General features: G+C 39.5%; 2 protein-coding genes across 2 annotated transcripts; both read right to left on the bottom strand.

Moving 5' to 3' along the window:
• Positions 1-15,913: 15,913 nt before the first annotated feature.
• Positions 15,914-20,193, bottom strand: LOC146733905 (uncharacterized). Its single transcript, XM_085508406.1, has 5 exons — positions 19,997-20,193; positions 19,144-19,276; positions 18,340-18,484; positions 16,837-17,475; positions 15,914-16,233 (listed from the first exon to the last, which is right to left on the bottom strand). Exons 1-5 carry the CDS (start codon positions 20,191-20,193, stop codon positions 16,112-16,114), a joined length of 1,236 nt encoding a protein of 411 aa, XP_085364532.1. The 3' UTR covers positions 15,914-16,111.
• Positions 20,194-21,690: 1,497 nt separating this feature from the next.
• On the bottom strand, positions 21,691-24,614 carry LOC100375310 (transmembrane protein 26-like). Its single transcript, XM_078006950.1, has 3 exons — positions 24,388-24,614; positions 22,880-22,982; positions 21,691-22,527 (listed from the first exon to the last, which is right to left on the bottom strand). The coding sequence occupies exons 1-3, from the start codon at positions 24,612-24,614 to the stop codon at positions 21,691-21,693; spliced, it is 1,167 nt and encodes a 388-aa protein (XP_077863076.1).
• Positions 24,615-26,059: the final 1,445 nt, after the last annotated feature.

The raw sequence follows: 26,059 nt of genomic DNA, 5'->3' as shown, positions 1-26,059 counted from the left end.
GTGATAATATGTTTACATATGTAGCATTTCTTGGACATTTAGTTAATATTTTCGAAATTTAACTGCTGGGTTGGTATTACACGACTTAAGTCAAATAAACTAGCAACTCCACCAACTTTTTAATCGCTTTTCACAAAATTCACGCTGTTTTATTTTTAACATTTTACGTTCAGCTCATGCGACACGTTGTTATTATATTATGCTTTCAATCGCTTTGCACAACTTTGCAATTGCTTTGCAACATTTGCACGATGTGTTAACAGAGTAAGACCACTATGTGCCGACAGCATCAACAATTTGTTTTTTGAAAAGTAGTGGAAATTTAAAAACATTCCACGAATTTAAAAATTACAATAATTTCCACAACGTTCTATAATAAATGACTGACATCACAATAAGAAAGAATAAACTTAAAATTAAATACAATTCATTAAATATTTCCTTATTTTTTTCGAACTTATACCTATGGTACTCGTCAATATAATAACATGCGACACATTCCCAAATGAATTTCTCAACTTTACAATCGCTTTTTACAACTTTATAAGCATATTCGCAACCATTTTTCGGCTTGTTGTGGTGATAATATGCTTACATATGAGGCATTTCTTGTACATTTAGTTAATATTTTCGAAATTTAACTGCGGGTCGGTATGACAAACGACTTAAAGGGAAGGTCAATGTTGCGATTTTGAATAGTTGTCTAACATTACGTGTATGTGCTGTTGTGTGCATGTCGAATTCGAAGGATTTTAATACTTGCCTCCCAAAAGCTACATACATCACCATTGTTCTAAATAAAAACGCGCTCACGCGGCTATGACTGGCAATTTAAGTGTAGCACCGTGACGTAATATCGTCTGAATAATCCATGACAACCAGGGTTATTCATTCATAAAATTTTCTGGGGTGTCACGATTCTTGCTCGTTGCCAACAAACTATATGGAAAACATTGAATTTTTTCACGGGTTCTGTACAAAGCTGTGTTCCAGAGAGATGCAGACCTTCAAATATTATGGGTGCGCAAACGACAATCGTTTTTCACACTGTATCCTATGAAAAAAGGTTTGCTATGGGAGGCAAACATTGGTACAAATTTTGTACTCGACTCTGTCAGGCTCGGTAACTCATTTTTAGTAAAATCTCTAATTTAGGCGTCATTTTCGAACATTTCAGTCTTCCTGACGCCAATGCTAGGTTTAACTTTCGAAAACAACTAATTTGTTGATTTAAAAAAATCTTGCTGTTTTCTCATCAAAATCGAAGCCAAAAGATTGTACTAGAAGATCGGTAAATCTCTTCCGTGTTACATTTGCCATGTTGTCCCTTAACTGTCATTAACATATTTATATTTTGAACACGTTGGCACAATCCAGCATTTCGATTGGTTAATTAGCCACTTGCACTTACCAGGTCAAAAACACAGTTTCATCTCGTATATGGAAAAATATGGCGGATATCGTACCGCATCGGGCGTTCACATGCGACTGGAATCCTTCGCTTACGATGAAACTAATTTGATTTTTACTTGCAATTCATAACAATTCAACAAATTTAGTATTTGTACGATATTATAATCACTACTGAGAATTGCAACACTTCAAAATCAGTAAGTTGTTCACTTGTGAAACTAGCGTGACCGGATTGTGCTACCGTTATCATTTGCTAGTACTTAGCAATGCATTCGTCTTTGTTTTTATTTTGAAACTTCTATTAGAATATACTTTATGTTACTAACAAAACCCAAAAAAATAAATGTATATTACATTTAATATACTGAGTATTTTTTTTTTGTCATCTTGAGATTTTTTCGTGACACCTGCTAGTATTTTTGAACCAAATTAAGGCCTTTCATTTTCCTCTGATAACTAAATTAGAGTGACGCCAAAACAAGAGTCTACGGTATTCAGGCTCGAATGCGTAGGGTTCTAACCCAAATTCCAGAAAACTCATGGTTTTCGTGTCTAGAAACCCGTGTTTCCCGAGAGAATGTAACACACAGTAAAGGGAAACTAAATCCTGCTAGAACTGCTAGAACTAATTCGGATTGTGCTCAAACTCTGAATCAGCAGTGTGATGATGTACAAACATGATGAGTGTAGATGAGGTCACCAAGCAAAAACATCGTGGCGGCCATTTCATAACGATATATTGCTGTATGTGCAAAATGTGATTAAGCATAGAGACCAGTTTGATCGTATAGCATAAAATGAGATTAATTATAGCTTGATTACATTTAATATATGTAAATAATGTATATCTATTTTGTTATAATGTCACACTTAGAGACATGTGTTGTATATTGTAACATCGATTGTGTCAGATAATTATACAAAAGTTTGATGTTCGGATTTCGTGCGATTTGCTTTAAAAATAGTTGTCAGAATATTACCACCAAATGTTACTCAATGAGGTCGCATAACCACTGTGCGAGTGAAACCAGGGTAATTTTACAGTTTCTTTAATTCTATGTAGTTTTCTTTATGTTTCTTGTTACTACGGGCCTGTGCGTTATTTATTATGGTAACCCGTATTTGTGACGTCATGGAAAAGTTTTGGTCTCATGATTGACGCCTGTTGAGACGCGCTACACTGATTGGTGCATCCCACGATATCACGCCACTTCGCGCGCAAGAGAAGAAGGTGCAGGACAGAGACAAAGATGGCAGCAGCTGAAGCGGGATTGTGTTGAAGCCGTGAACACGAACGTGTTCTGGAAAGCATCAAGTCGGCGTACGAAAAGCTAGGAAATAACTGAGTTCAAGGTGTTGCAGACAGGTTTATGTAATTCCCGTATGTGAAGAAATCAAAGTGACTGTCGAACTTGTGTTGCACTGACTTTGTGGACGTACAGCGTTGGACTGTGTCGTCGATGACCGAATTGATGCGACTCAGGAACTGGTTGATAAGCGGTGAGTGATCTTTTGCAACGTATGGCTCAAGGAACTTGACGTACATCAGATCATAGAGCCTAGAATCATCGGGAGTAGTTGTGATTTCCTGCGAGTGGCCGTGTTCTCTGGCGATGCCATTGCATCATCGCTGGTTATACTTGCCTCGTGGTCAGCGAATTTTCGGGACTGTACAGAACGTTTTGAACTGGTTGGCGATTTTGTTGACATAAGTTTATTATTGTATTATGTATCATTTTATGAGAACTGACGATAGCGGTAGAGCTATTGTGTTCCCACTCTAAAATTTCTGTAAAGCACGTATTTTGTAATTTCTGAAATTGCCGTTGTACTTAGGCATGTTGTTGCCATGGCGTTTCGATATTGAGTGAATTACTAGTTTAAATATTAAATCTGTTTAACACTTACATTTGTATTTTATTTATTTTTATCTGACAAGTCAGTTGTTCGTTCCCCCAGACGGTAAAAATGCCTGTATGCTCCTCATCACGCCAAATTAGCTAGCCTGAGATTCGAATACGATTATATTTATGAAATTGGGAGATTCGCACCGGAGCCCAAATCCGGTTATCCACGTCCTCCATTGTGTGTAAAACGAAATATCTCGCGGTGGACTTGGTGCGAGAAATACCCAAGTTTCATTGGCGCCCAACGTGGGCTAGAGAGTTGATTTGGAGAGAGTTGGGGATTAGAGTTATTGTTTTTTTGAGACTTTGAGACTTGTAATTTTATTTTATTGAAATATTTGTTTTTTTACCCACGAAAATATACGTGTGGGTTTGAAGACTGGATTTTTGAAGACAAGCATATCGGTGAGTACAGCATTACTGTGGGTATTCGTCATTCGTATCGCGATTGATATTTACTGGTTGTATTCACGCTTTTTCCTTTATTTACCGTATTTCCATTTTGGTGTTGCTTAAGAGACGTGAATGCCGTAGAATGAGTGACAGTGAGATGGATGATATTAAGAAAGGGTTTATCGATGTGGGTGTAGTCGGGGGAGAGGGTGCGATACCACCTATCGCCACACCTGTTTACACTCTTAGGGGGAGGGGCAGAGGTACTCCGGTTGAACAGGGGGGTGCCACGCCTAAGCTCCCTTGTGGCAGAAAATGCGATGATCTGCCAGGTAACGTTGATGCGGTTGATACCGACGACCTGTATACCCAGGTGCGGCGTCTTCAACAACAATTACGTGAATGCGAGGAGGTTTGGGATATGCGTCTAAAGTTAGAGCGCGCTATATGAAAGGATGCTGACATTCATAAAGAACTGTCATGCACCCATACGCCACCCAATGAACCTGTCGATTATGAAATTCCTGCCACCCGCGATAAGATACGACTGAGAGATCATAATCCTCACACTGTTTTACAGGCACCTCGTTTGCCTACCTTTTCAGGAGATGCTGATCGAAAGGATGACGTTGACTTTTCATCGTGGATTTATGAAGTGAAACTGCTTCGTTGTGATCCTACTGTTAGCGACGATTACATGCTGCGAACAGCCATACGCTTGCTGCGAGGAACCGCAGCTAAGTTAATAAATACGATGCGTGATACTGTGACGCTGGATGAGCTTATTGATAAGTTCATGGCGACGTTTGGTGAGATTGAGAATGGCTCGGCTCTGCTGAAGTCGTTCTATGCGAGTACACAGCGCAAAGACGAGACTGTGTCCCAGTACGTGATCCGGTTGGAAATAGCTTTGGGTTGCGTTCGCGAACAGGGGGGCATCGAAGACTCCCTGGTAGACAAGGCGCTTCGATCAGTGTTCTGGGGTTCTCTCAGAGATGAACGTGTAGAAGCCCGAGCACAACATGAGGTTAAAAATTGCACAACTTTCGCCGAGCTCAGCTAGGTATGTCGTCGGGCCGAACGAAAAGTCGCGGAACGCGATAGTAGGCATGGCGTGACTAAGAAGGCACGTGCACAGGCTAAACATTGCGGTGATAGAGAGGATGACTCAGCTGCGCTCATGGATACTATGAAGGGCGCGCTCCTTGCACTGACGAAACAGATTGTCCAGATCCACAGCGATGTGACTCGGCACCTGGACAACCTGGAGGCAAATACGGCCCAAAACCTAGAACGGGAGAGTGCTAGTGCCAACAACGGGCATACACTACCCACATCAAATACGAACACAATCACGAAGCCAAAGTCTGAGGACGTTAGACCGCCACCTACATGCTATAATTGCCATGGTGTTGGCCACCTGTCTAAGGACTGTTGTTTACCATGTTCCCATTGCGGGGACGAGGCACATTCATCGTACAAATGCCCTAACCGACCCAAAAGAACTACAAAAGGAAGGGAAAGGCGAACAAAGCACTTATTGACCGACATAATGGACATCCTATAAACGAACGAATCCTTGGGAAGCTATATTATGCTGCGGCCACAGTCAATGGTGTGCGCTGCAATGCGATGATTGATTCCGGATCCCAAGTTACCATAATTGCATTATCATTCTATCACAAACACCTTTCCAACGTACCCTACTAGTCTCTCGACCAATCACTTGATATACTAGGTGTCACTGATGATTACCTCCAATATGAGGGGATCATAGAGGTAGATGTATCATTTGAACGTAAAATGTTTGGAGACGCGTCGACTAAGACTCTCTTGGCGGTTGTTGCAAAAGACACAATTATTAACGCAGACTTACCTGTCACGGCTGGGACTAACTGGCTAGGACTATACGACCGTCCGTATCTTGGTCGTAGTCGTGCCAATGGAGCATGTATACATGTGCTGTGGCTCGACGTGCTTTGTGTTCTATGAGGGCGAAATACGCTTTCGTGGGTCCTCAGGGTAACCTGGGTAGGGTCAGGGCCAATGTTGCTAGGCCTTTGACTATACTGCCAGGTACCGTTGCATGCATCCCTGTTTCACTTAAATCTGGCCCTGCCGGTGTGAGTGTAGAGACTGTTATCGAACCGGATTCATCACGAGTTAATGTTCGTGATTGGTCACTTCGGCCTATTGTCACTGTGGTCAGTTGTGCATGCAGTGCTTCAAGATCACAGGTTGTCCTTACTAACGAAACAGAGTCACCTGTGCGCGTCAGACCTGGTGAGGTTGTAGGGGTTGCCAGAGCAGCACAGTCCATCGAGACGCGACCGTATCGGGAAGAGGCTATCTCGGCAGAAGACACACCTGTTAAGACTGTCTTGACTGCAGGCGGACTGAAATTTGATATGACCGATGCACAGTTGTCGCAAGAACAAATGCAGATTGTGCAAGAGGTTTTACAACATAACCATGTTAGCTTTTCAAAATCAGATAGCGACTTGGGATGATGCACAAATGTAGCACATAAGATAATTTACGTGACGAACAACAGCATGCACGGAGAACCTCCTGCATTGTATGACGAGGTGCGCCAACAATTACGTGATATGTTGAACAGTGGCGTCAACAGGGAGTCTAGCAGCCCATGGTCGTCACCATTAGTCTTAGTCAAAAAGAAAGACGGGACTACCCGAATTTGTGTTGACTATAGAAGACTCAATAGTCAAACTATACCAGACGCTTATCGTATCGAGGAAGGCCTAGACATCTTACGCGGTTCTAAATGGTTTTCTACCATCGATTTGAAATCCGGTTATTGGCAGTTAGCCATGGCAGAAGAAGACATCCCCAAAACTGCTTTTGCCACTTCGTTTGGTTTTTATGAATTTTTATCCACCCCCTTTGGCTTAATGAACGCGGGCGCGACCTGTCAACAAGCAGTAGAGAGAGCCCTGGGTGATTATAACAATCGCATATGTCAAGCATTTGTTGATGACGTTGTTGTGTTTTCGGAAACATTCGAGGAACATGTCGAGAGGTTGGATAAGGTTTTGAAGCGATTGAGGGAGAACGACCTGATAATAAAGCATTCAAAATGCAAGTTCTTCCGAAATCGCGTTAAGTATCTTGGCCACGTGGTATCGGACAACGGGGTAGAAATGGATCCTGATAAGACCCAGGCATTGCGTGATTGGCCCACTCCTACTAATGTCCGTGAGACCTGCACCATCTTGGGGTTCGCAGGCTACTATAGACGTTTTGTACCGAACTATTCTGCTATTGCCCGGCCTTTGTACAAACTAACGGGTGGTCAACCTTGTAAAAGTTCTAAATTAAAGAAGCCGTTACCACCACCGTTTCATTGGACCGACGAAGCTCAAGAAGCTTTCGACACACTCGTGCGTCACTTGTGTAACCCGCCTGTGTTGGCATATGCCGATTATTCGAAACCCTTTGAATTGCACACAGACACTAGTACGCAAGGCCTTGGTGCCACGTTATACCAACTGCAGGACGACAGTGAGGGTAGTAGACTTAGACCTGTCGCATATGCTTGTCGCAGTTTTTCTCCCAGTGAGCGCAACTACCCTGCCCATAAACTGGAGTTTTTGGCACTTAAGTGGGCGATGACTGAGAAATTTCATGATTACTGTTATGGGAATACGACCGTTGTGTTAACCGACAACAACCCATTGACTTATGTAGCAACTACCGCTAAACTCGATGCTACTGGTCACCGGTGGTGGGCAGCACTGTCAAACTACAACATGACCATTTGTTACCGCCCTGGACGCAATAACGCAGAAGCTGATGTGCTGTCCAGACGGCCGCGTCCGAGGCCAGCTGCACTAAATGAACAAGATAACCGCTTTGACGCTACCGCAGAACTCGGTTCTGCCGAGATCCGTGCGATTGGCCAGGGTCATCTTTTGTCCGACGAGACACCTTGGGTAGAGGCCATTGCACACATGGCTACAGCTATACCTAAGGAGTTCATATCTCCGCCAGAGTACCCTGATGAGTCATCTCTCATCTCAGTGTCTCCTCAAGATTGGGCTGAATTGCAGAAACACGATCCTGTTATATCGCGACTAATCCATTGGAGGCGAATCGGAACACGTCCTGATAATCGTCAGAAAGGGAAAGAGACACCACTGGTATTATCAGCTTTACGCGAGATGGATAAACTATGTTTTAGGGACAACGTTTTATACCGAACTAGATATGATAGTTTGGATAAGAAATGTTTTCAGTTGGTATTGCCCTCCAGTCATCGTAAGATCGCTATGGCTGGAGGGCATGATCAGATGGGACACTTTGGATGTGATCGTACTCTTGAAACGTTGCGATCTCGGTTCTACTGGCCGCGTATGGAAAGCAAATTATGTGCGAATTATGTGGAATTATGTGCGAATTTGTAAACGTTGTACTCGGAGGAAATAACCAGCAGGCTTTAAGATTCGAGCTGATATGGTACCTATTACGACCACACAACCATTAGAACTGGTTGCTATGGACTTTTTGTCATTGGAGGAGTCGAAAGGGGGCATTGCTAACATATTAGTGCTCACCGATCACTTCACCAAATTTGCTATGGCGATTCTGACTCGAAATCAGACCGCTAAAACTACTGCCAAACATTTGTACGAGGGGTTCATAGTTCACTATGGGGTCCCTGAGCGTCTACATTCAGACCAGGGTTGTAACTTTGAATCAAAAGTGGTGTGCGAACTCTGCCAATTGTTGGGCTTTGAGAAGTCCCGTACTACGCCCTACCATCCTATTGGAAACGGGCAGTGTGAGAGGATGAATCGTACATTGTTGAACATGTTGGGTATGCTAGAAAATGACAAGAAAGCCAATTGGAAAGCATACGTTCCCGCATTGGTCCATGCATACAATTGTACATGTCACGATACCACAGGTTTTTCACCATCCAGGCTTATGTTTGGAAGGGAGGCTCGTACTGCATTGGATGTGTGACTAAACGTTTATCCCAATGATCAGAGACCAATTGTATCTACCTCCAAATACATACATGATTTGGAACAACGAATAGAAAAGGCTAGGCAGATCGCTATTCTGGCTAATAGAAAGTCACAAGCCAGTAATAAGCGTCGTTATGATCATGCTAAGATTATACCGAATGAAACCCTGCACACAAACGATCTAGTGTTGATAAAGAATGTTAATCTTCGGGGCAAGAATCAGATTGCCGACTGGTGGGAAGATACACCCCATCAGGTGGTAAACAAACTTGAAGGTCTCCCTGTTTATGTCATTAGACCTGATAAGGGCGGGAGGACTCGCACTGCTCATCGAAATTTGCTCAAGCCCTGTGAAGATATGTCCACCAGTAGTGGATACGATAGTGATGATATTGACTATTATGTACGCGAGAATGTGGCTGACGGGTTGAGGACTGTAAACCCACAGATGGCAGTGAACGAAGCCATCGAGGGATTGCATAGGAGCGCAGCAGTAAGTGCTTATGACAATGAGCTTGCACTGTCTTCTAGTGAGGCAGGGGTAAGGCAAGCTAAAGCCCCAGATCCGTTTAGTCGTGAGATTTTCTCGCAAGGTATTTCAGACACGCCTTTACCAGCCAGTGCTGGAGATATCGATAGACATCAGCATGATGTTGATCGTTTGTCTGATACCATTCACGAGGTTAATGCGCAAATAGTAAATGAAAGTGCCATGTACGATGCATCTGATGAGGATGAATCAGCCATTAGTACCCCGACACAGTCGGATAACGATCTGACAGAGATGACTTGCATGTCATCTGATATTCAGTTACCACGGCGATCAAAGCGTGTACGTCACGCACCTAAGAGTTGGAAGTTTTCTCCATGTGAGTCAGCTAAAGTTTCTGACGCACATAGGAAGAGTACGGCAACGACTATTGATGTTGTAACATCTGGTGTCGACCCGATACGTAGATCTAGAAGGGTATGGCATCCGCCGAATAGATGGGGATTTTCCTCCTGTGTTAAGGTAACTGGAACAATATGAGTTCGGTACGGTTAGTGGGTGTGCATTGCGGCACATTTGCTAAAGCTTACTAAGGCGGCATTGCGTTGTGGTCCTGCGTTGACTTGTCATGGCTCACGTCGTGCGGTCTTGTTGACGTTTTCTCCGCGTTTAGATACCGTCACCCAGTGTGTATTAGTGTATCGGTTAGAGAGGGTCAGTTTGATCAGCCGACGCCTTGTTTGAGATTGCAGCGCGGTGTGCATTGTCGTCATAGTTGGCATCTGTGGTTTGCAGTATTACTATCACTTTGGTAGCGTATACTTGCAACATTGCTTTACTGAACTGTCATGAATTAGTTTTCACCTTGTCTGTTGACTGTTGGTCTTGGATGCCCGTGGCGAGGCATGCCTATATAGTCAAACGCCAGATGCGATATGAACTTGCACGACTCGACACATCGGGATCTCCATGGGACATTACGTTGTAGGCTTACGTTCCAGGGCAGCAGTGGGTGAGCTATTTGTATATATGTATATAGTGTTATGAGACTTCTTTTTGTGAAGAGCTTGGTTTCGACAGGTTGGCGGAGCGTGTGTTCTTAGTCAGTCGTGGTTTATGTCATCGTTTTTGGTTTACTCGCATGATTTGTAGTGACAAATCTGAAACCTACGTATAGGTTATATACCCTGCGTGGGCATGGTTTTCTTAGCAATCTGGAAGACTATGTGGTGCGTCATGATGTTGTTTGCGGAGCCACCAACAGGTGGGTTGTTCGTGGGCATATCAGAGGGAGGGACTCGCACGATTGCGACAAACACTGCCCTAGGGGAGACATCAGCACTGTATTCCCTATATCCTCTAGTTCTGGATAAGGCCAACAGGTACTCGTGAGGAGTTTGAATGAGTGTGCATATCGTCTAGTGTGAATCAATTAGGTGTACACGTCTCTATCTTCAGAAACATTTCTAAAAAAAAACATTACTAGGGACATTATATGTAAAGGTTCTATTGACGATCGAATGACGCCCACGTTTTCGCTAATGCTGTGCTTTTCGAGTTTGTTGACCTGGTTTCCGCATTACCCTGCTTCGTTTGGGTCTGCCTGGGTATGCCCCAGTGCTTCTGTGCACTGTGGCATCCTTGGACAGACCGGGGGAGTGTGAAACCAGGGTAATTTTACTGTTTCTTTAATTCTATGTAGTTTTCTTTATGTTTCTTGTTACTACGGGCCCGTGCGGTATTTATTATGGTAACCCGTATTGTGTGACGTCATGGAAAAGTTTTGGTCTCATGATTGACGCATGTTGAGACGCGCTACACTGATTGGTGCGTCGCACGATATCACGCCACTTTGCGCGCAAGAGAAAAAGGTGCAGGACAGAGACAAAGATGGCAGCAGCTGAAAGCGGGATTGTGTTGAAGCCGTGAACACGAAAGTGTCCTGGAAAGCATCAAGTCGGCGTACGAAAAGCTAGGAAATAACTGAGTTCAAGGTGTTGCAGCCCACAAACAGGTTTATGTAATTCCCGTACGCGAAGAAATCAAAGTGACTGTCGAACTTGTGTTGCACCGACTTTGTGGACGTACAGCGTTGGACTGTGTCGTCGATGACCGAATTGATGCGACTCAGGAACTGGTTGATAAGCGGTGAGTGATCTTTTGCAACGTATGGCTCAAGGAACTTAACGTACATCAGATCATAGAGCCTAGAATCATCGGGAGTAGTTGTGATTTCCTGTGAGTGGCCGTGTTCTCTGGCGATGCCATTGCGTCATCGCTGGTTATACTTGCCTCGAGGTCAGCGAATTTTCGGGACTGTACAGAACGTTGTGAACTGGTTGGCGATTTTGTTGACATAAGTTTATTATTGTATTATGTATCATTTTATGAGAACTGACGATAGCGGTAAAGCTATTGTGTTCTCACTGTAAAATTTCTGTAAAGCACGTATTTTGTAATTTCGGAAATTGCCGTTGTACTTAGGCATGCTGTTGCCATGGCGTTTCTATATTGAGTGAATTACTAGTTTAAATATTAAATCTGTTTAACACTTACATTTGTATTTTATTTATTTTTATCTGACAAGTCAGTTGTTCGTTCCCCCAGGCGGTATAAATGCCTGTATGATCCTCACCACGCCAAATTAGCTAGCCTGAGATTCGAATACGATTACATTTATGAAATTGGGAGATTCGCACCGGAGCCGAAATCCGGTTATCCATGTCCTCCATTGTGCGTAAAACGAAATATCCCGCGGTGGACTTGGTGCGAGAAATACCCGAGTTTCACGAGGTCACAATATGCAATGTCGAAATCTGACTATGACTGATTATGTTGTAGTTATTAACATTATACACTCAATCATATGTAATAAACTCAACGAAATCAATCTTCACCTTATTGATAATGGATATGACGTCATAGCTATAACCAAAACATGGCTCAAGTTAATTATATTTGTAACAATATACCCTATTGTATGAAAATGGTCTTTTGCTGTCGGGGCACACAGCTTAATGCCCATTACTTCTGAATATATGATCATTCAGCGATATACTATTAAGCACATATTGCATGGCCATGAGGGTACTATTATACGTCTATTTCCCCCCGAGGGTTTGTTGGTACCCCACAACCCCGAGTGAAAAATAGACGTATAATATATATATATACAATATATGTTTCATAACACATTACACGTTCATACTGTACCATTAATAGTAAACACGCTGCTAGCGGTGTCCCGATTCCTTCACAAAACTATGTAAAGACGCTCCAAGAAAACCTGATTTCGTCCTTTGTCTTCGGTGCATCATAATTTTCTACTAGTGTGTCAAGTTATTCTTCTGAACTGAAGCTAATCGTCATGTCTTTCGAGGCGGACCATCGATATAAGCGACCGAACTAGCAGACGACATATTGGAAATTACACGAAATTACACGATCAGGTGACGAGTGATGTCATACCAGGGCACTAGTTGATGTCGCTATTCCTTTTACTTTGCAAACAGTATTTTTACGTCTGAGTCGGGAATTCTTTTTTTCTTTTTCTCTCGCTCACACAATACTCATATCGGCTTTAGTCCATGTATTATTAGTACAACTATTAATTAGAAAAGGTCTAATATAAAACCATGCACCGTTTTAACTCAGGTGAAACTGGATAGCTAAATGAAACAACGCTGTGGGGCCAAAATGTTCTACTGACCTGAATATTTCAGTGATATTTTGTTGCATGATTTCGTTGTAAAAACACAATTATTTAATAACTTAAATAATGCCTTTTTAAAGTCGTATTTAACACAATTCAGTCGTTTGTTTAAATTGTGGGGTTTATCGACAGACACAGTTATTGCTTCAAAAGAAAAAAAACATGTTAAATTCTGAATATACTGCTAATCTAGGTCATAACATATTGATTTTTTCTGGCATCCAATCAATAATAGCTTGACAAAAAAAAACTGCAAGTTTCGAGATGCGCCTATGTCAACCATGGTTGCCTCTGATGACGCCTTGTTTTTTGTCAGCATACAATATTACGCCAGACGAAAGTTCCGACTACAGCCCGTGGCTACCAGGCTTGAATAAGAGGAATTCCGATACATGAAGGGGCCGGGTAACTGTCGGTTCGAGGATTCACGCTTTTTTTTTATTTGCGATCGCTCCATTTGAGATTCGATTAACCAACAGGATACAGATAATGAAATAAAAACTTGGAAGTAACCACTGTCTTACCACTGACAGGGGATTGTTTCGAATATGGAGTTTTGTGTGGAGAGAAATATCTGAAGATTGTGTCCAGGGTATAAGGTGTTACCTCTACCAAGTATTTTTGAAGGTACTTGTCAATGCTAGGAAACTCGCATTATGATTAATTTTTGGTTACGTAATATTGCTAATATTATTAGCATATATTAACTGTGACCAAAATACATACTGTTTAGAGAACGTCAATTTTAATGTATTATACTGTGTCTAAAACGAGTCTTTTACAGTATATGTAACAACTTATTATGCTTATGATGACTGACACGATTGTTACATATCTATTTTGGCAACTGTTAAAACAATGCATATACATAGGAAAACAATCTGCGAAACGAATTTACTGACTACAAATACACGTTAAAACAGTGTTTTGAAAAGTGTTCAAACAACTTTAATTTAAGAGGGAAAATGTTTTGATATTTCTGCAAAAATCCCGTTTTTTTTTTGGCGGTAATCATAGCGACATAAATAACGCGTGTAAAATACATTGTTTGTTTACATGAAATTCGAACACGCGCTGTGCGATTACCATCGTCATTTAACACAGCATTTTAACAGATTTGTTTAATTATGTCATTGTAGTTTCGCAATCCAGCCAACATCTTTTCCATCTAACTCAGAATCATCAATATTGTTTCGATCGTCAACGTCTTCGAATTCCATGAAATTAACAAGGTTGACATTAAAGCAAGAAGTAGTTAAGGATGTAGTAGAGGTTTTTGCTATTGCAATTGCATAGCACATTTCTGAAGTAACATATTCTTTGAATCCCATCAAGTTATATATTTTTAGAAAGCTTATTTTTCAAAATAATATGAAATGAATATTCCAACAACAAAATGGTACCGTGTAATCACGTGATCACTGTGCAAATTCGAAGAAACCGAAATAAGGCCACAGAAATGATGTTCGCGGTACTTCGAGATACTATAGAAAGCTTGAATTCAATTTCCCAGTTCGTCTACTGTTGCGTGACCTAGATTTTTACCTCATAACACTTTTTAAAAACATCGTCAACGTTGTTTTGAAATATGGTACCCTGTTTCAGAGTTCACCTAGGGGAGAGTTGTGTCGTATTTTCTAAAGTTAAAGTGCCAGATTTCATTAGCAGCTATCAGAGAATACCTATGCCAAAATTCATCGTCGTGGAGCAGCTGGGAGTCAAGATCAATTCTCTAGACTAACTACATGCTTCATATCTTGCGTTATATTCGATAACGGTTCTACTTTGTTAGTATTAAGTAGTGACCAAAATAGCTTTGTATCCTTATTTACGGTCGCATTTGACAGTTTTTGGTTTTCTTTTCATTATTTTGTTTCTTCTTCCTCGTAATGAACTTCTAACGTTTGCTATTTTGTATTCATTAAGACAGAACGCTCTATTGATTGTATTTCTGAATCGAATCAATGCTTTGAGAACAACTTACAACTTCGTATAGGCTACATGTCGTCTATTAACGTGGGACTTTGACAAATCTACGAATATTAGACTAGTGAATTGGTCCGTGGGGCTGTGAACAGGCCTTAAGTACGGGTCAGTCTGTGCATGCGAGTTCCATTGGCAATGTACTGGAGGCATTGAGAAACCGATCAGTGACAACACAGACTTTTTTGTCGTCTGAGTATTTACGTAACAATTCATCAGGAACCTGGGGAGGGTGATAGGGATGGCTCAATTCATCTAAACGTGTTACGACACAGTCGTCAAACCAGCCAGATTTCTTTCACACTATGTGGAATTTATTTTTCAGCATTTAGGCGGGCAGAATTGTTGTTCTGTTATAGATCCCTGTAGGATATGTTTCCAAACTTTCTTTCCTTAGCAAATCTTTCTAATTCTACAATCAGCCACAGGGTTTCTAATAGTCAATTCTTTACTTATAATTGGAACGGAAATATTTGCAAATAATGTTTAATGCAGAGAAATTGCTAGCAGTGCTGGTGAAATTTGAAGGTTACTTCCCCGTTGTCTGAAACACAAGTTTGAATATTTAAAATACAAGGGCGTGCCATTTTTCCAAAATTAATAAATATTTTCAAGTAATTAAATTTCACTGATTATGATTATAAAATAATTAATTATGAAATATGTTGATTATGATATTTATGTGATACGATATTTTGTTTTATTCATACGGAATATGGTTTATTATAATTACAGATTTAGTATGTGCACAAATGTAACCTATCTCATCTTTGGGAATTATTGTAAGGCACAATTTGGAGCAGATACGAAGAAACATTTTCCTGTTTCGAAAGTTATTTTGATCATTTTAAAGTTTGAAATATAATTACAATTTGTTGCTAATGGGTCTACTAGTACGCCACCGATTCATCCTCTCAATACAGCCAGAGCGTTCCACTTATCATGAAATAAATAAATAAATAAATAAATAAATAAATAAATAAATAAATAAATAAATAAATAAATAAATAAATAAATAAATAAATTTCACATTGTTATTACTAGTATTGTAATAAGAGGTTAGACTATTAACAAGTATTGACTAAATCAATGCATGTACCTAACCCCAAATCGATATTCATTTTGTATGGCAGAGTAACAGTGACGAATATCTCAACATGCGAAATGTAATAACCTCTATGCCGTGTCGTGTGCAAAAATTGCGCTGACGTGCACCGCGTTTTTATTTATCTTTCAATAAATTAGAGTTGTCTTGTCCCGCGCAATCTCGGGAAATCTCGCGATATTCAGCACGTAGAACAGCGATACGATATGACTGTAGTAACAGCATCAGTATATTTTTACCTGTAAAAACAAAGAAAAAATAATTTAATTATACACAAATGACATTCAGAATATGTATATTAAAAGCGGATTACATAAATTCCGTGAAAATCATTCATGGTTTCGCCTATTTTGATATGGTGGTGAAGTGGTCATAAACATTCAATTTAAAACAACATTTCAACAACAATATGGCCGATTTTATAAGGTGGCCTGGTTGTGATAATAATACCATAGTTCATGTCACACAACGAACATATTTATGCATAACTCGCCAGTGAACTACTACTTATATTTGTCAGATGAAACGAACCATTTGTATAGAAACATATGGTAATAATTTAAAGGGCGGTGGTCGTTGCGTCGCGACTTACACAACGCTTGCAAAATGCATCGTTTGTTTACATGATATTCGAGCACGCGCCACGCGACGACCACCGCCCTTTAACATGATCAACGATACTTTATAACTTGAGAAGCCCCATTGGATGGTTTTGGGTATGCTTTGATTACAAATTAATATCTCGGTGTCGAATGGTCAATTGGGCACGCACCGATATGGTTCTAAAAATGCAACTAGTTTATGTCACGGATCTGCCGTGTTAGTATCATTGCCATACCTACCTGTGAAAAATAGACTTATAATATGGTGTGCAAACATGATGTACAGTCTGAAGCATAAGAAGGTAGCATCTTGAAATATCACATCGGATAACACAGCTAAAATGTCAAACTTGATCGAGTTTAATTGATCTTTCTTCGCTGTACGAGTGTCAGTTGAATCTCCGATTCTACCAGGTGTACCCTTCTTCACTGACTCTTCGGGTATCACAGCGGAGCCCTGAGTGTTTGCAGTGTTGACACCCTGGTCGTTGACTTTTATAGGAAGAGATTTAGGGGCGGGTCTCATAACATCTACTAACTCAGACTCGTATCCGTCCAGTATCTCGCTAATCTCGCTAACCAACGACGTCGAAGACGCGCCACGGCGAGACGACGGTGCGTGGTCGGCGCTGACAGGTTCTACTTTGTTGCTGTGCTTACGCTCGATCTTTCTCTTCCCACCAGCGCCTCTGCTTATACCGTGCACAGTTTCCAATTTACCGGTCTTCTCCGTTATCTGTTCATTTGATGGCGGCATCAACGCAAACTTCATCAATGCCCACGTCCACAAAGCGAGTACAGAGTAAAGAAGGTATTTGTTATATTTTACCTCCTCGTAGTTCATCACATCCATAAATTCCAAGATATCTGCGGCGGTTCCTGAACACAAAACAACAATATGAAGCACATGTTGCTTTATTGAGATGATGAATTGTTCGAGTTACGGACATCGAGTTACGAAAACATCGAGTTACACAAATGACCACGCCCATATTTTAGAAACCACGCCCACTATTGAGAAACCATGCCCAATTGTAACTCGATATTCAATTAACAGTCCACATTTAGTAAATCAAACTTTATAAACAGTTAACCATACTCTGAGTTACAGGAAACATAGATTTGTTGTTTTGTTTAACGTTATCATTTAATAACTAAAATTTTAATTAACTGTTAACCGAACTTCGAGTTACGGGAAACATTATGTTAAATAAAAAACAATAACTTATGTTGCCCGTAACTCAAAGTTCGGTTAGCAGTTTTGCAACTCGATGTTTTCGTAACTCAATGTTCATAACTCGAACAATTCAGCATCTCTGCTTTATTACCCAATCGTTATAAGCAGTGTATTTTGTCGTTTCGTTCCGTGTAGAGCTTTAACAAGATATTCGCCCTCTGCAGGTGAATACTGTGCCTACCAATATGACATTTGTTTCTCGAATCGCTGAGTATAGTCATCTAATTAATATTCATAAAACAGTTTAAATATTCGAGAAACAGACAACATCCTCTGAGCATATTCACTAAACATAGCTTAGCTACAACTATTGTATTATTAACTGATTAGATTATACACGAAGGGACAAATAAATTACGGAATGAAACCATCGAACGTACCACGTGCACATCACCCTGATATGGGAGCATCATGCGTAATTCTTCTCCTTGGTAACTGTGCAAGATATCATTTTGGAATCGCATTTGAAAAATACATCATTAGTGTTCCTACTTTGCATTACTTACCGAGAAACACCATAACGACATTGGATAGTTCATAATGGGACTGATTTGGACTTGGCAATAACCATCTACCGAGTAGCAAAACACATGGTGTTAACTGCTCCAGCGCTAGTGCCCAGCTTTCGTCGGCACTGTTTGAGTGCATGATCTATGGAGAACATTTTGAAGCAGGGTAATTGCACATCATTTAAATTTGATTTGCGTGATTCGGTGGTCTATTGCAATAAACTTATCATAAGTCGAGTCAGTACAGGTAGAACATTTTGGATTTCATACTTAAAAACTTGCTGGAATGAGTTTCTTAAAACTCAACGCGTGAAAGTGAGAAATGTACGAAACAGGGAGCCACCAGTGACGATAATAGCAGACGCTTTCATTTAGAAGTCACTACTACATAAACTATACGAGATCCCATGAAAGCTTAAAACGTTATACGTGTATGCTGTCCAGATTTTAACATGATGATGAGAACAGTTCCCCATTATGTGACTCTAACATTGATGAATCTGCAACAACGAGTTGTCAATAGAGACGGTGAATTTAGAACTATATTGTTGGTGTTCAGATAAAAATTATTCCTCGAAATATGCATTTCTGAACTGGATATGCAAATCCATATTAATAAAGAAAAAAATCGATATGAACTATATGAGTATGATTTATATCGGGATCTATATTTGTGAATTCTTCATTTTGAAAATGCGCATGCCCTTTGAACTACTGGTACGTACTGACAATTCATAATATACTTCGTTTTCATTGGACAGAAATATTATTCAAATCAATTCTCTGGTGTACACTACTCACTTTAATACTGTCTGTGGTATTCGCGTCTATCTTGTCAATGCGCTCTTGTAACCTTCTGTCGTAGAGGGCGATCTCGATTGACCAAATGGAAGGTATAACCGCAGCTAGGTAAAATACCACACTCAGGCAAATTCTGTTGAACGCGGACAGATAATAAATACATGTCAGGCATTTGTAGTTAGAACACTTAAATGTATTTAAATGCATATTTATTATACCATATCTCAAATTGGTGACATGGGGGCGGCATATATTGTGAATGATGTGGTAGCGGGGTTTAAAGACAAATTTACTGTAATTTTTATTATGTTTTTTTTTTTCAAAATAATATTTTAATTCGAAATTCGTTGGTCTATATCGGTCTTTTTATACCTCGTTTTAAACAACATAAGTTACAAACTTTAATCAGTGTTTATATGAAGAACCAAAAATGTACCACCCCTCTACGAAAATAAACTTTATCAAGGAATTGTTTCACATTGGCGAGCTGCACTTCAACTCAATGTAACGGACTAGCATATTTAGAGCACTAAGCTGATTCAATTTATCCAATTTTACCATTACCAGTGTGGATAAATCAGGTTCATTTTTGAGGTAGGTTTACTAAATTGAAGTTTGTTGAATTTGGGGATACTTGACCCATTCGAAAAATTATTACATTCTGGTTGTGTCGCATGATCTGGAACACACATACATTTTTAATGAGAAAGTAGCGTTTGCATGTTATTTACGATGTCTGTGTGTAAACTATTATTTTTACATTGGTAGCTAATATGTCTTTCTTACTACGACAAATATCTTATTTCTGTAAAAGCAAGTATAAAATAAACAAACAAACAAAAAAATGACCCACCTTTTCCACTCTTTCCCCTCCCTTTTAACCACCACGTAAGTGCCTTCCAATAACGATAATATAGCAACAACACAGAGGTAGTAAGGGAATTCGTTGTGTAATACAGCCCGCCATATTGTTAGTCCTCCGTGTAAGGCTAGTAACATGCGAGATATTACGGCGCTACACTGGGTAAAGTTTGGCAACGTTATTGGCATGTCTAGCGATACAGTTCCTGCGTCTGCCAAGTAGATTAGTTGTTTTTTCTTGTCGTGACTTACACCCGTTCGTCCGTGCGCACAGACGTATTGAAACCGTAAACATATGATTGCCACTATGTGCATACTAACTGTGCTGTTGTTTACACCTATTGTTTTTTTTTTCCGGAAAATTCTTTCTAAACTAATCAATATATATTTTCTAGAATGTCATACGTTACTTTTTCTGGTAATGCACATTTGTACATTATCAATATAATACTAACCCAGGATTTATTCAGAAGAACAGTCTGGTGTTTTGTCTAACAGTTAGCAATTAAATATGACCGTACGTGTTCCTTACTATTCGGTGTATTGAATATAATTGTTATTGTACCGCTATTCCAAGGCTGAGGCGTTAGCCATTCAGACCGAATTGTAGTCGTCACATACAGCACATATTAAATATATGCAGTATCACTGTGTTATAATAAAATTGAAAAAAGTTATATTGTGCAGCGCCGTACTATATTGATGACGAGTTTTGCGCCCTCTACGACGGCTGGTTTGCGTTGAGTGAGTCCGTCAACACAATTCGGCATTGTATTCATTATGCGTTTCCTCGCAACAATCCCACAACAAACAATATAATCTTTATTTATTTGACGACGATGAGAATGGAATCTCAGATGAGCTTTTCGATACGTTCTTGTTGCTTAGAAACCGTTGGGAGAAGAACAGTCTCATGGATGTCTTTACATTCTAATGAATATACCATATTAATGTTTAATTTCAAACCATTGTTAATAAAGCTTTCAAACGTAGCATTAAAAGAAATTATTATTTCGAAAGATTTTACGAACGACTATCTAATTGCGTATAGTCAGGAATTGTTCTTTTTTTTTGTTAAATTTACACAGCGATCCAAGAATTTATTTTCTGTTCCAATTCCGTAAGACAAAAAATGAAACACGCCTGTTGTTTTCGGCAAACTACCAATTACAGTAACTCTAACGAAAGGCACGTTTGTAATATATCCTATAAAACCCATCCAATACAAGGTATCTGAAAATAATTTATTAAAATGGTGCAAACCCATGACGATGCATCCCGGTAGAAAATAGATGGACGGAGGTAAGGACAGAAGTGATCGTGGAATATTAAACAATTCTATAGGAATATTTAAATCCGAATAAGGTAAATGTCATTTCATCAAACATTAGAAAATACATGTAAAACGCTGCCTATTGAAAGCGTGATGATCTAAGTATGTCATCATGAATGTGCCTATTAGAATAACAATCTGAAATGTTGTTTGAAAATCTATTGTCTTACGAAACTCTGCAAAAATCTGAATGAATGTCTATGTGCAAATGACTGCCACGGGATGCGATAACTTCCGGTTCACTATTGTGCATGTAATTGTCGCTGCTTTTATCGGAAGTAAACTGGAATAAACTAAACAATCTTTTTAAAGAGTCTCCTGTCAAAAACAAATGGAGATCACGTGACATATAACTAGTAATCAGTAACAGAGTAGTATTGTTTTGCGTAATTACTGTTTTCTACGCCATTCTGTACTGAGTCATTACCACTAATGGTGTTATTCAACCTTTCATTTCTGAGGGTCTCTAGCAATTCTCTCTCTTCTTTGGCTTTCTTCTCACTTTTCTCAATTTGCACGACAATTAGACGATAAACTTGCAGAATTATGATTAGAATATTTTTGACCGTGAAAAATATATTCATGTGCGTGACGACGTTGTATTTTATGATGAGGATGAGACGATAGATTAGAAACGGTCCGTCCTGCAAGGAGAGGGTCACGGCGATCCCCCAGGCGTCACTTTCTAAACACACGCATCGTGGATCGCTGTCCTCCCGAATTTCATCTTCTGGTCGGATTGGAATAATCAGTCCCGGTTGTGGCTCACGTCTAATGTTAGGGTCTATGACGTCAACTTTTGGTTTCCACTTCGGAATGCGTAAAAACGCAATTTTTCGTTTCGGGGGTGGTTTTGGTGGAGGGTCTTCCGGTGACGGCATAGCTAAGCGTGGCTTCGACGATTTCGTAACCGTGACGACCAACGTAAACTGCATTAAGCTCCACGTCCAAAGTGTCAAAGTAACGATAATTAGTTCTCGATTGTATTTCACCGAGTCTTCTTTAAAAACTTCAAAAAACTCGATGATATCAGCGGCTACTCCGATGTAGACCAATAATAGTTGAGATAATTGGTCACGTGTTATTTGACCTTTGGGCAGCATCCAACGACCAATGATAAGAATGAATAGTAGTATTTGCTCCAATGCCAATGTCCAATCATCGGTGACTATTTCTTCTGTGGTACCCATCTATGGGAGAATGTATATATTAGAAGACCGATATGTTATTACTTACATATCACGCTTTAACTGAAAATGGTGGTTGTCGAGATCGTATGCGTTTGTACGCATAGTAAAGTGTACGAGTATGAGTTATTAAACTACTTTGTTTAGTTTTAATTCGAATGCACAAGTCTGCGACGACCACAATCCCTTAACATAAGAGACTATTTCAGTATGGTTGCATCAAATGGAGACACCCTTTAATAATTCTTTTCGTAATTTTGTGAAATTATATTCTAGTTATCTGTAAAAATAAAAGACAGTTTTCATCACCCAATTCATGTGGCAACGACGACGATTTGATGGGACATATACTCACCGTCAACTCAAAAGACGCAATTCTCTTATCAAGTAAATCCAATTCTAAAATCCAAATGGAGGGCACTAAACTTCCCAAGTAAAAGAAACAGCTGGGACAGAACCTGGTGTGTGTGAAACAAATATTAATCGCATTACACCCGTGTAATTATGGAATAGATACTGATTTGAATAAAACCACGTGATTATCAGATACATTGCGTCAACACATGAACGGTATGTGTTTTATCAACTATCAACGTAGCTTCAAAAGTGAATTGCGTTTAGGTTCATTTCTTTAACGGTATGTTTAAAAACGGATAAACCGTCGTATAATTAGCTTAATTGACGAATGAGGACATAATAAAAGAGAAGAGTAAAGTGAGCCGCCGTCCTGTGGAATGAATATCGGGATAACCTAGCAGAGATTCTCAGTTCAGTAACCACCAGATAACTATGGTTTTGTTCAGGAGGTTAGGGACGATTTAAAACATGTAATAGAGAATGGTAGTAGGTAATCGTAGTCTTTGGTAATTATTCAATGTTTATCAGTCCTAGTAGCTTACACCAATTTTAAGAAAATAACAAATATATTCAAATTTTGTCATACTTTCATTATTATCGGTTTATTCCTATACATAACAAAATAAGATTCTGAGAACCAATAATCCGAAATGTCATGGTAAATTTGCATTTTTGCACTGAAATTTCTATGATAAAATAATTTCCCCATATATTGACGCGGGATAATATATTCATTTGAACTAGTGGCATTTTATTGAGGTTTCGTTAAACCTCGGCATATCATTATATTTTGTATATATAGCAAGTTTTAACAGTTTAATGTGCTTTGTTTTATTTATATTTTTATTAATCATTTATATCGAGATGGTATACATACACGTAATAACATTATTAATATAATAAACACGGCGGGGTTTCGAGTACTATTGCGTGAAATAACCTCAGATCAGAAAATATTCCAAGACACTACTTGATATCGACAAACACACTAAATAGTATATTGCAGTTGATCCAAAACATTAGTTGAAGTTCTATTTGAAATATTATAGCGACCTAATAGTATTCAAAACAAATGTCAATAGTTGTATTATATCTCGTTACACTGAAACAAACGAATTCAACCCATTTGATTCACATCCAATACCGTGTTGTGTATTCATGCACACGGAATCTACCCTGGCTGATATCGAATCCTGTCTTTAATAAATAGTGAAAGTTCAGATACCTGTAAACAAAGTAAAAGTTATCGCAAATAAACCGAAATTACTGTTTGCGTTTCCAGGGGTTTTCCTGATAATTTTCTCATTGATATGCCATTTCGTCGGCAATTTATGCAGCTGTCACTGTGTGATTTAAATTATTGTTTCGCGCGTTCAGCCGACAGATGCTTTAAACTGTCAGCTATGCTTTAATTTGAATTCACTATTTAAATATATATGTATCATATCTTATATATGTTCGTAGGCTTGCTTGTTATAGTTTGTTGTTGTGTGTGCATATACTTACCATGTCCATTCTTCTCCTCTGTTACGTATCATTGTTACCATTGTCTCGACTCCTAACCCCAACAACGCTATGGATAACAGCCAATAGAGGGCGTCCCCCATCACGTGGGTTACCCGCCATATTGCAACGATGCTATGTATAGCAAACATGCTGCGTGTCACCAACGCCTTGGTTACAACGAAACATTTGAATTCTTTCTTCCCGTCAGTTTCTTGTTTTTCGCTCATCTTTGTAAACTTCCGCTAGACATAATATGCTAATACATGTAACCTATAATAGGAGCAACGATGAAATCATTGTCAAAGTCAAAAGGTTACTACCACCATGCAATGCTAAAGGGCTGTAGTCGCCGTGCCACGCATGCACGAAATATATGGGTCTCATATAAACAAAGATGGCGATGAAGTACAAACTGAGACGTTACCAATCTTTAATTAAGTATTTTCAGGTGACTGGAAGGTATCGAAGGATTCACCGGCGGTAATTAGTGCAAATCGTGCCCAGGTCAAACCTCAAACTTGTGATTTCAATTAGAAGAGCGCCTTGGATTGTTGGAAAATCAATGTTATCAACACAAATGTCGCACATGCGCAACGCGACGACTACCGCCCTTTAACCTAGATTTGAGCATAGAATGAAACTCAATTAATTATCGGCAATGACTTTCCCAGTACAACATGCAATACTAATGTGACTCAACCCCGCGTTTATACGCTGGCGTAAGTTTGCGCTAAATACACGTGTGCCGATGTATTGAAATCACATCGCACACGCCAAAATATAGTCCAATATAACTACAATGGAAACATAATGAAATATATTTTGTAAATTTAGTCACTTTCATTATTTGAACATTCTGGTAATAAAGCCCTCTTGTGCAGTGAACATTATAATATTGACCATACACTTCAAAGCACCACTTTCTTAGCGTGACTCAAGTGGGTTGTTATTAATGACGTAATGACCCCGGATATATGACGTATATCGCATATCCTGTTTTACGTACCTTGATTCAAGACACTTGATGTATATTTCAGTTTGTACTAAGTATGTTGAAATGACACCTCACAAACCATTTCAAAAAAACTGGAACGCTGGCATCATTTCTGACTTGATCTAAACTTAAAGTATTACAGTAATCTTCCATTAGTCACATGTATAAATACAACACATTCTGCGTTAAGGGGAATTCAGTGCACATGCGCATTTGTGTGTTTTGTTATGTTATCAAACGAATACTGTTTTTACACCTTAGCCATTATAATCATCAACAGAAATATTGATATACTCAGTTATTGATATGGTGTTCCAATGTAGAACGCTACTGAATAGTGTCATGATTTATATTTCAGCCTAACGGTGGTTGCCATGGCATCTACTGATAGGGGTTAAATGACGAGGTCAGTCAGTTTGACAGTGGTTGCCATGACATCTACTGATAAAGGTTAATGACAAGGCCAGATGGCGAGCTAGTCGAAATCAGCCAAAGACATCTTATGAGTCTGCAGTTTTAAAAGATTACAGTACAGTAGCTGTAATCCTAAACCAATCTTATTTGCGATTCTAACTAATGTGGTATCTTTGTGGAATGTTATTGCAAGACTATTACCCCATAAATATTAGTTAGTGTTGACAATATAGTAGTGGTTTTCTAAATAGCTTGACGATTAAT

Source organism: Saccoglossus kowalevskii, chromosome 15 (assembly GCF_978046115.1).
Source record: "Saccoglossus kowalevskii chromosome 15, keSacKowa6.1, whole genome shotgun sequence".
Lineage (NCBI taxonomy): Eukaryota > Metazoa > Hemichordata > Enteropneusta > Harrimaniidae > Saccoglossus > Saccoglossus kowalevskii.
This window is presented reverse-complemented; position numbering and strand designations above follow the sequence as displayed.

Coding starts and splice junctions, on each gene's coding strand:
- LOC146733905 (XM_085508406.1), bottom strand. CDS start 20,193: ATGCCAATAACGTTGCCAAACTTTACCCAGTGTAGCGCCGTAATATCT. Junction 19,277..19,996: donor GAGGGGAAAGAGTGGAAAAG/GTGGGTCATTTT, acceptor CGCGTTCAACAG/AATTTGCCTGAGTGTGGTAT. Junction 16,234..16,836: donor TATAAGTCTATTTTTCACAG/GTAGGTATGGCA, acceptor TTGTTTTTACAG/GTAAAAATATACTGATGCTG.
- LOC100375310 (XM_078006950.1), bottom strand. CDS start 24,614: ATGAGCGAAAAACAAGAAACTGACGGGAAGAAAGAATTCAAATGTTTC. Junction 22,983..24,387: donor AGAGGAGAAGAATGGACATG/GTAAGTATATGC, acceptor CACACACACCAG/GTTCTGTCCCAGCTGTTTCT. Junction 22,528..22,879: donor TTGCGTCTTTTGAGTTGACG/GTGAGTATATGT, acceptor ATTCTCCCATAG/ATGGGTACCACAGAAGAAAT.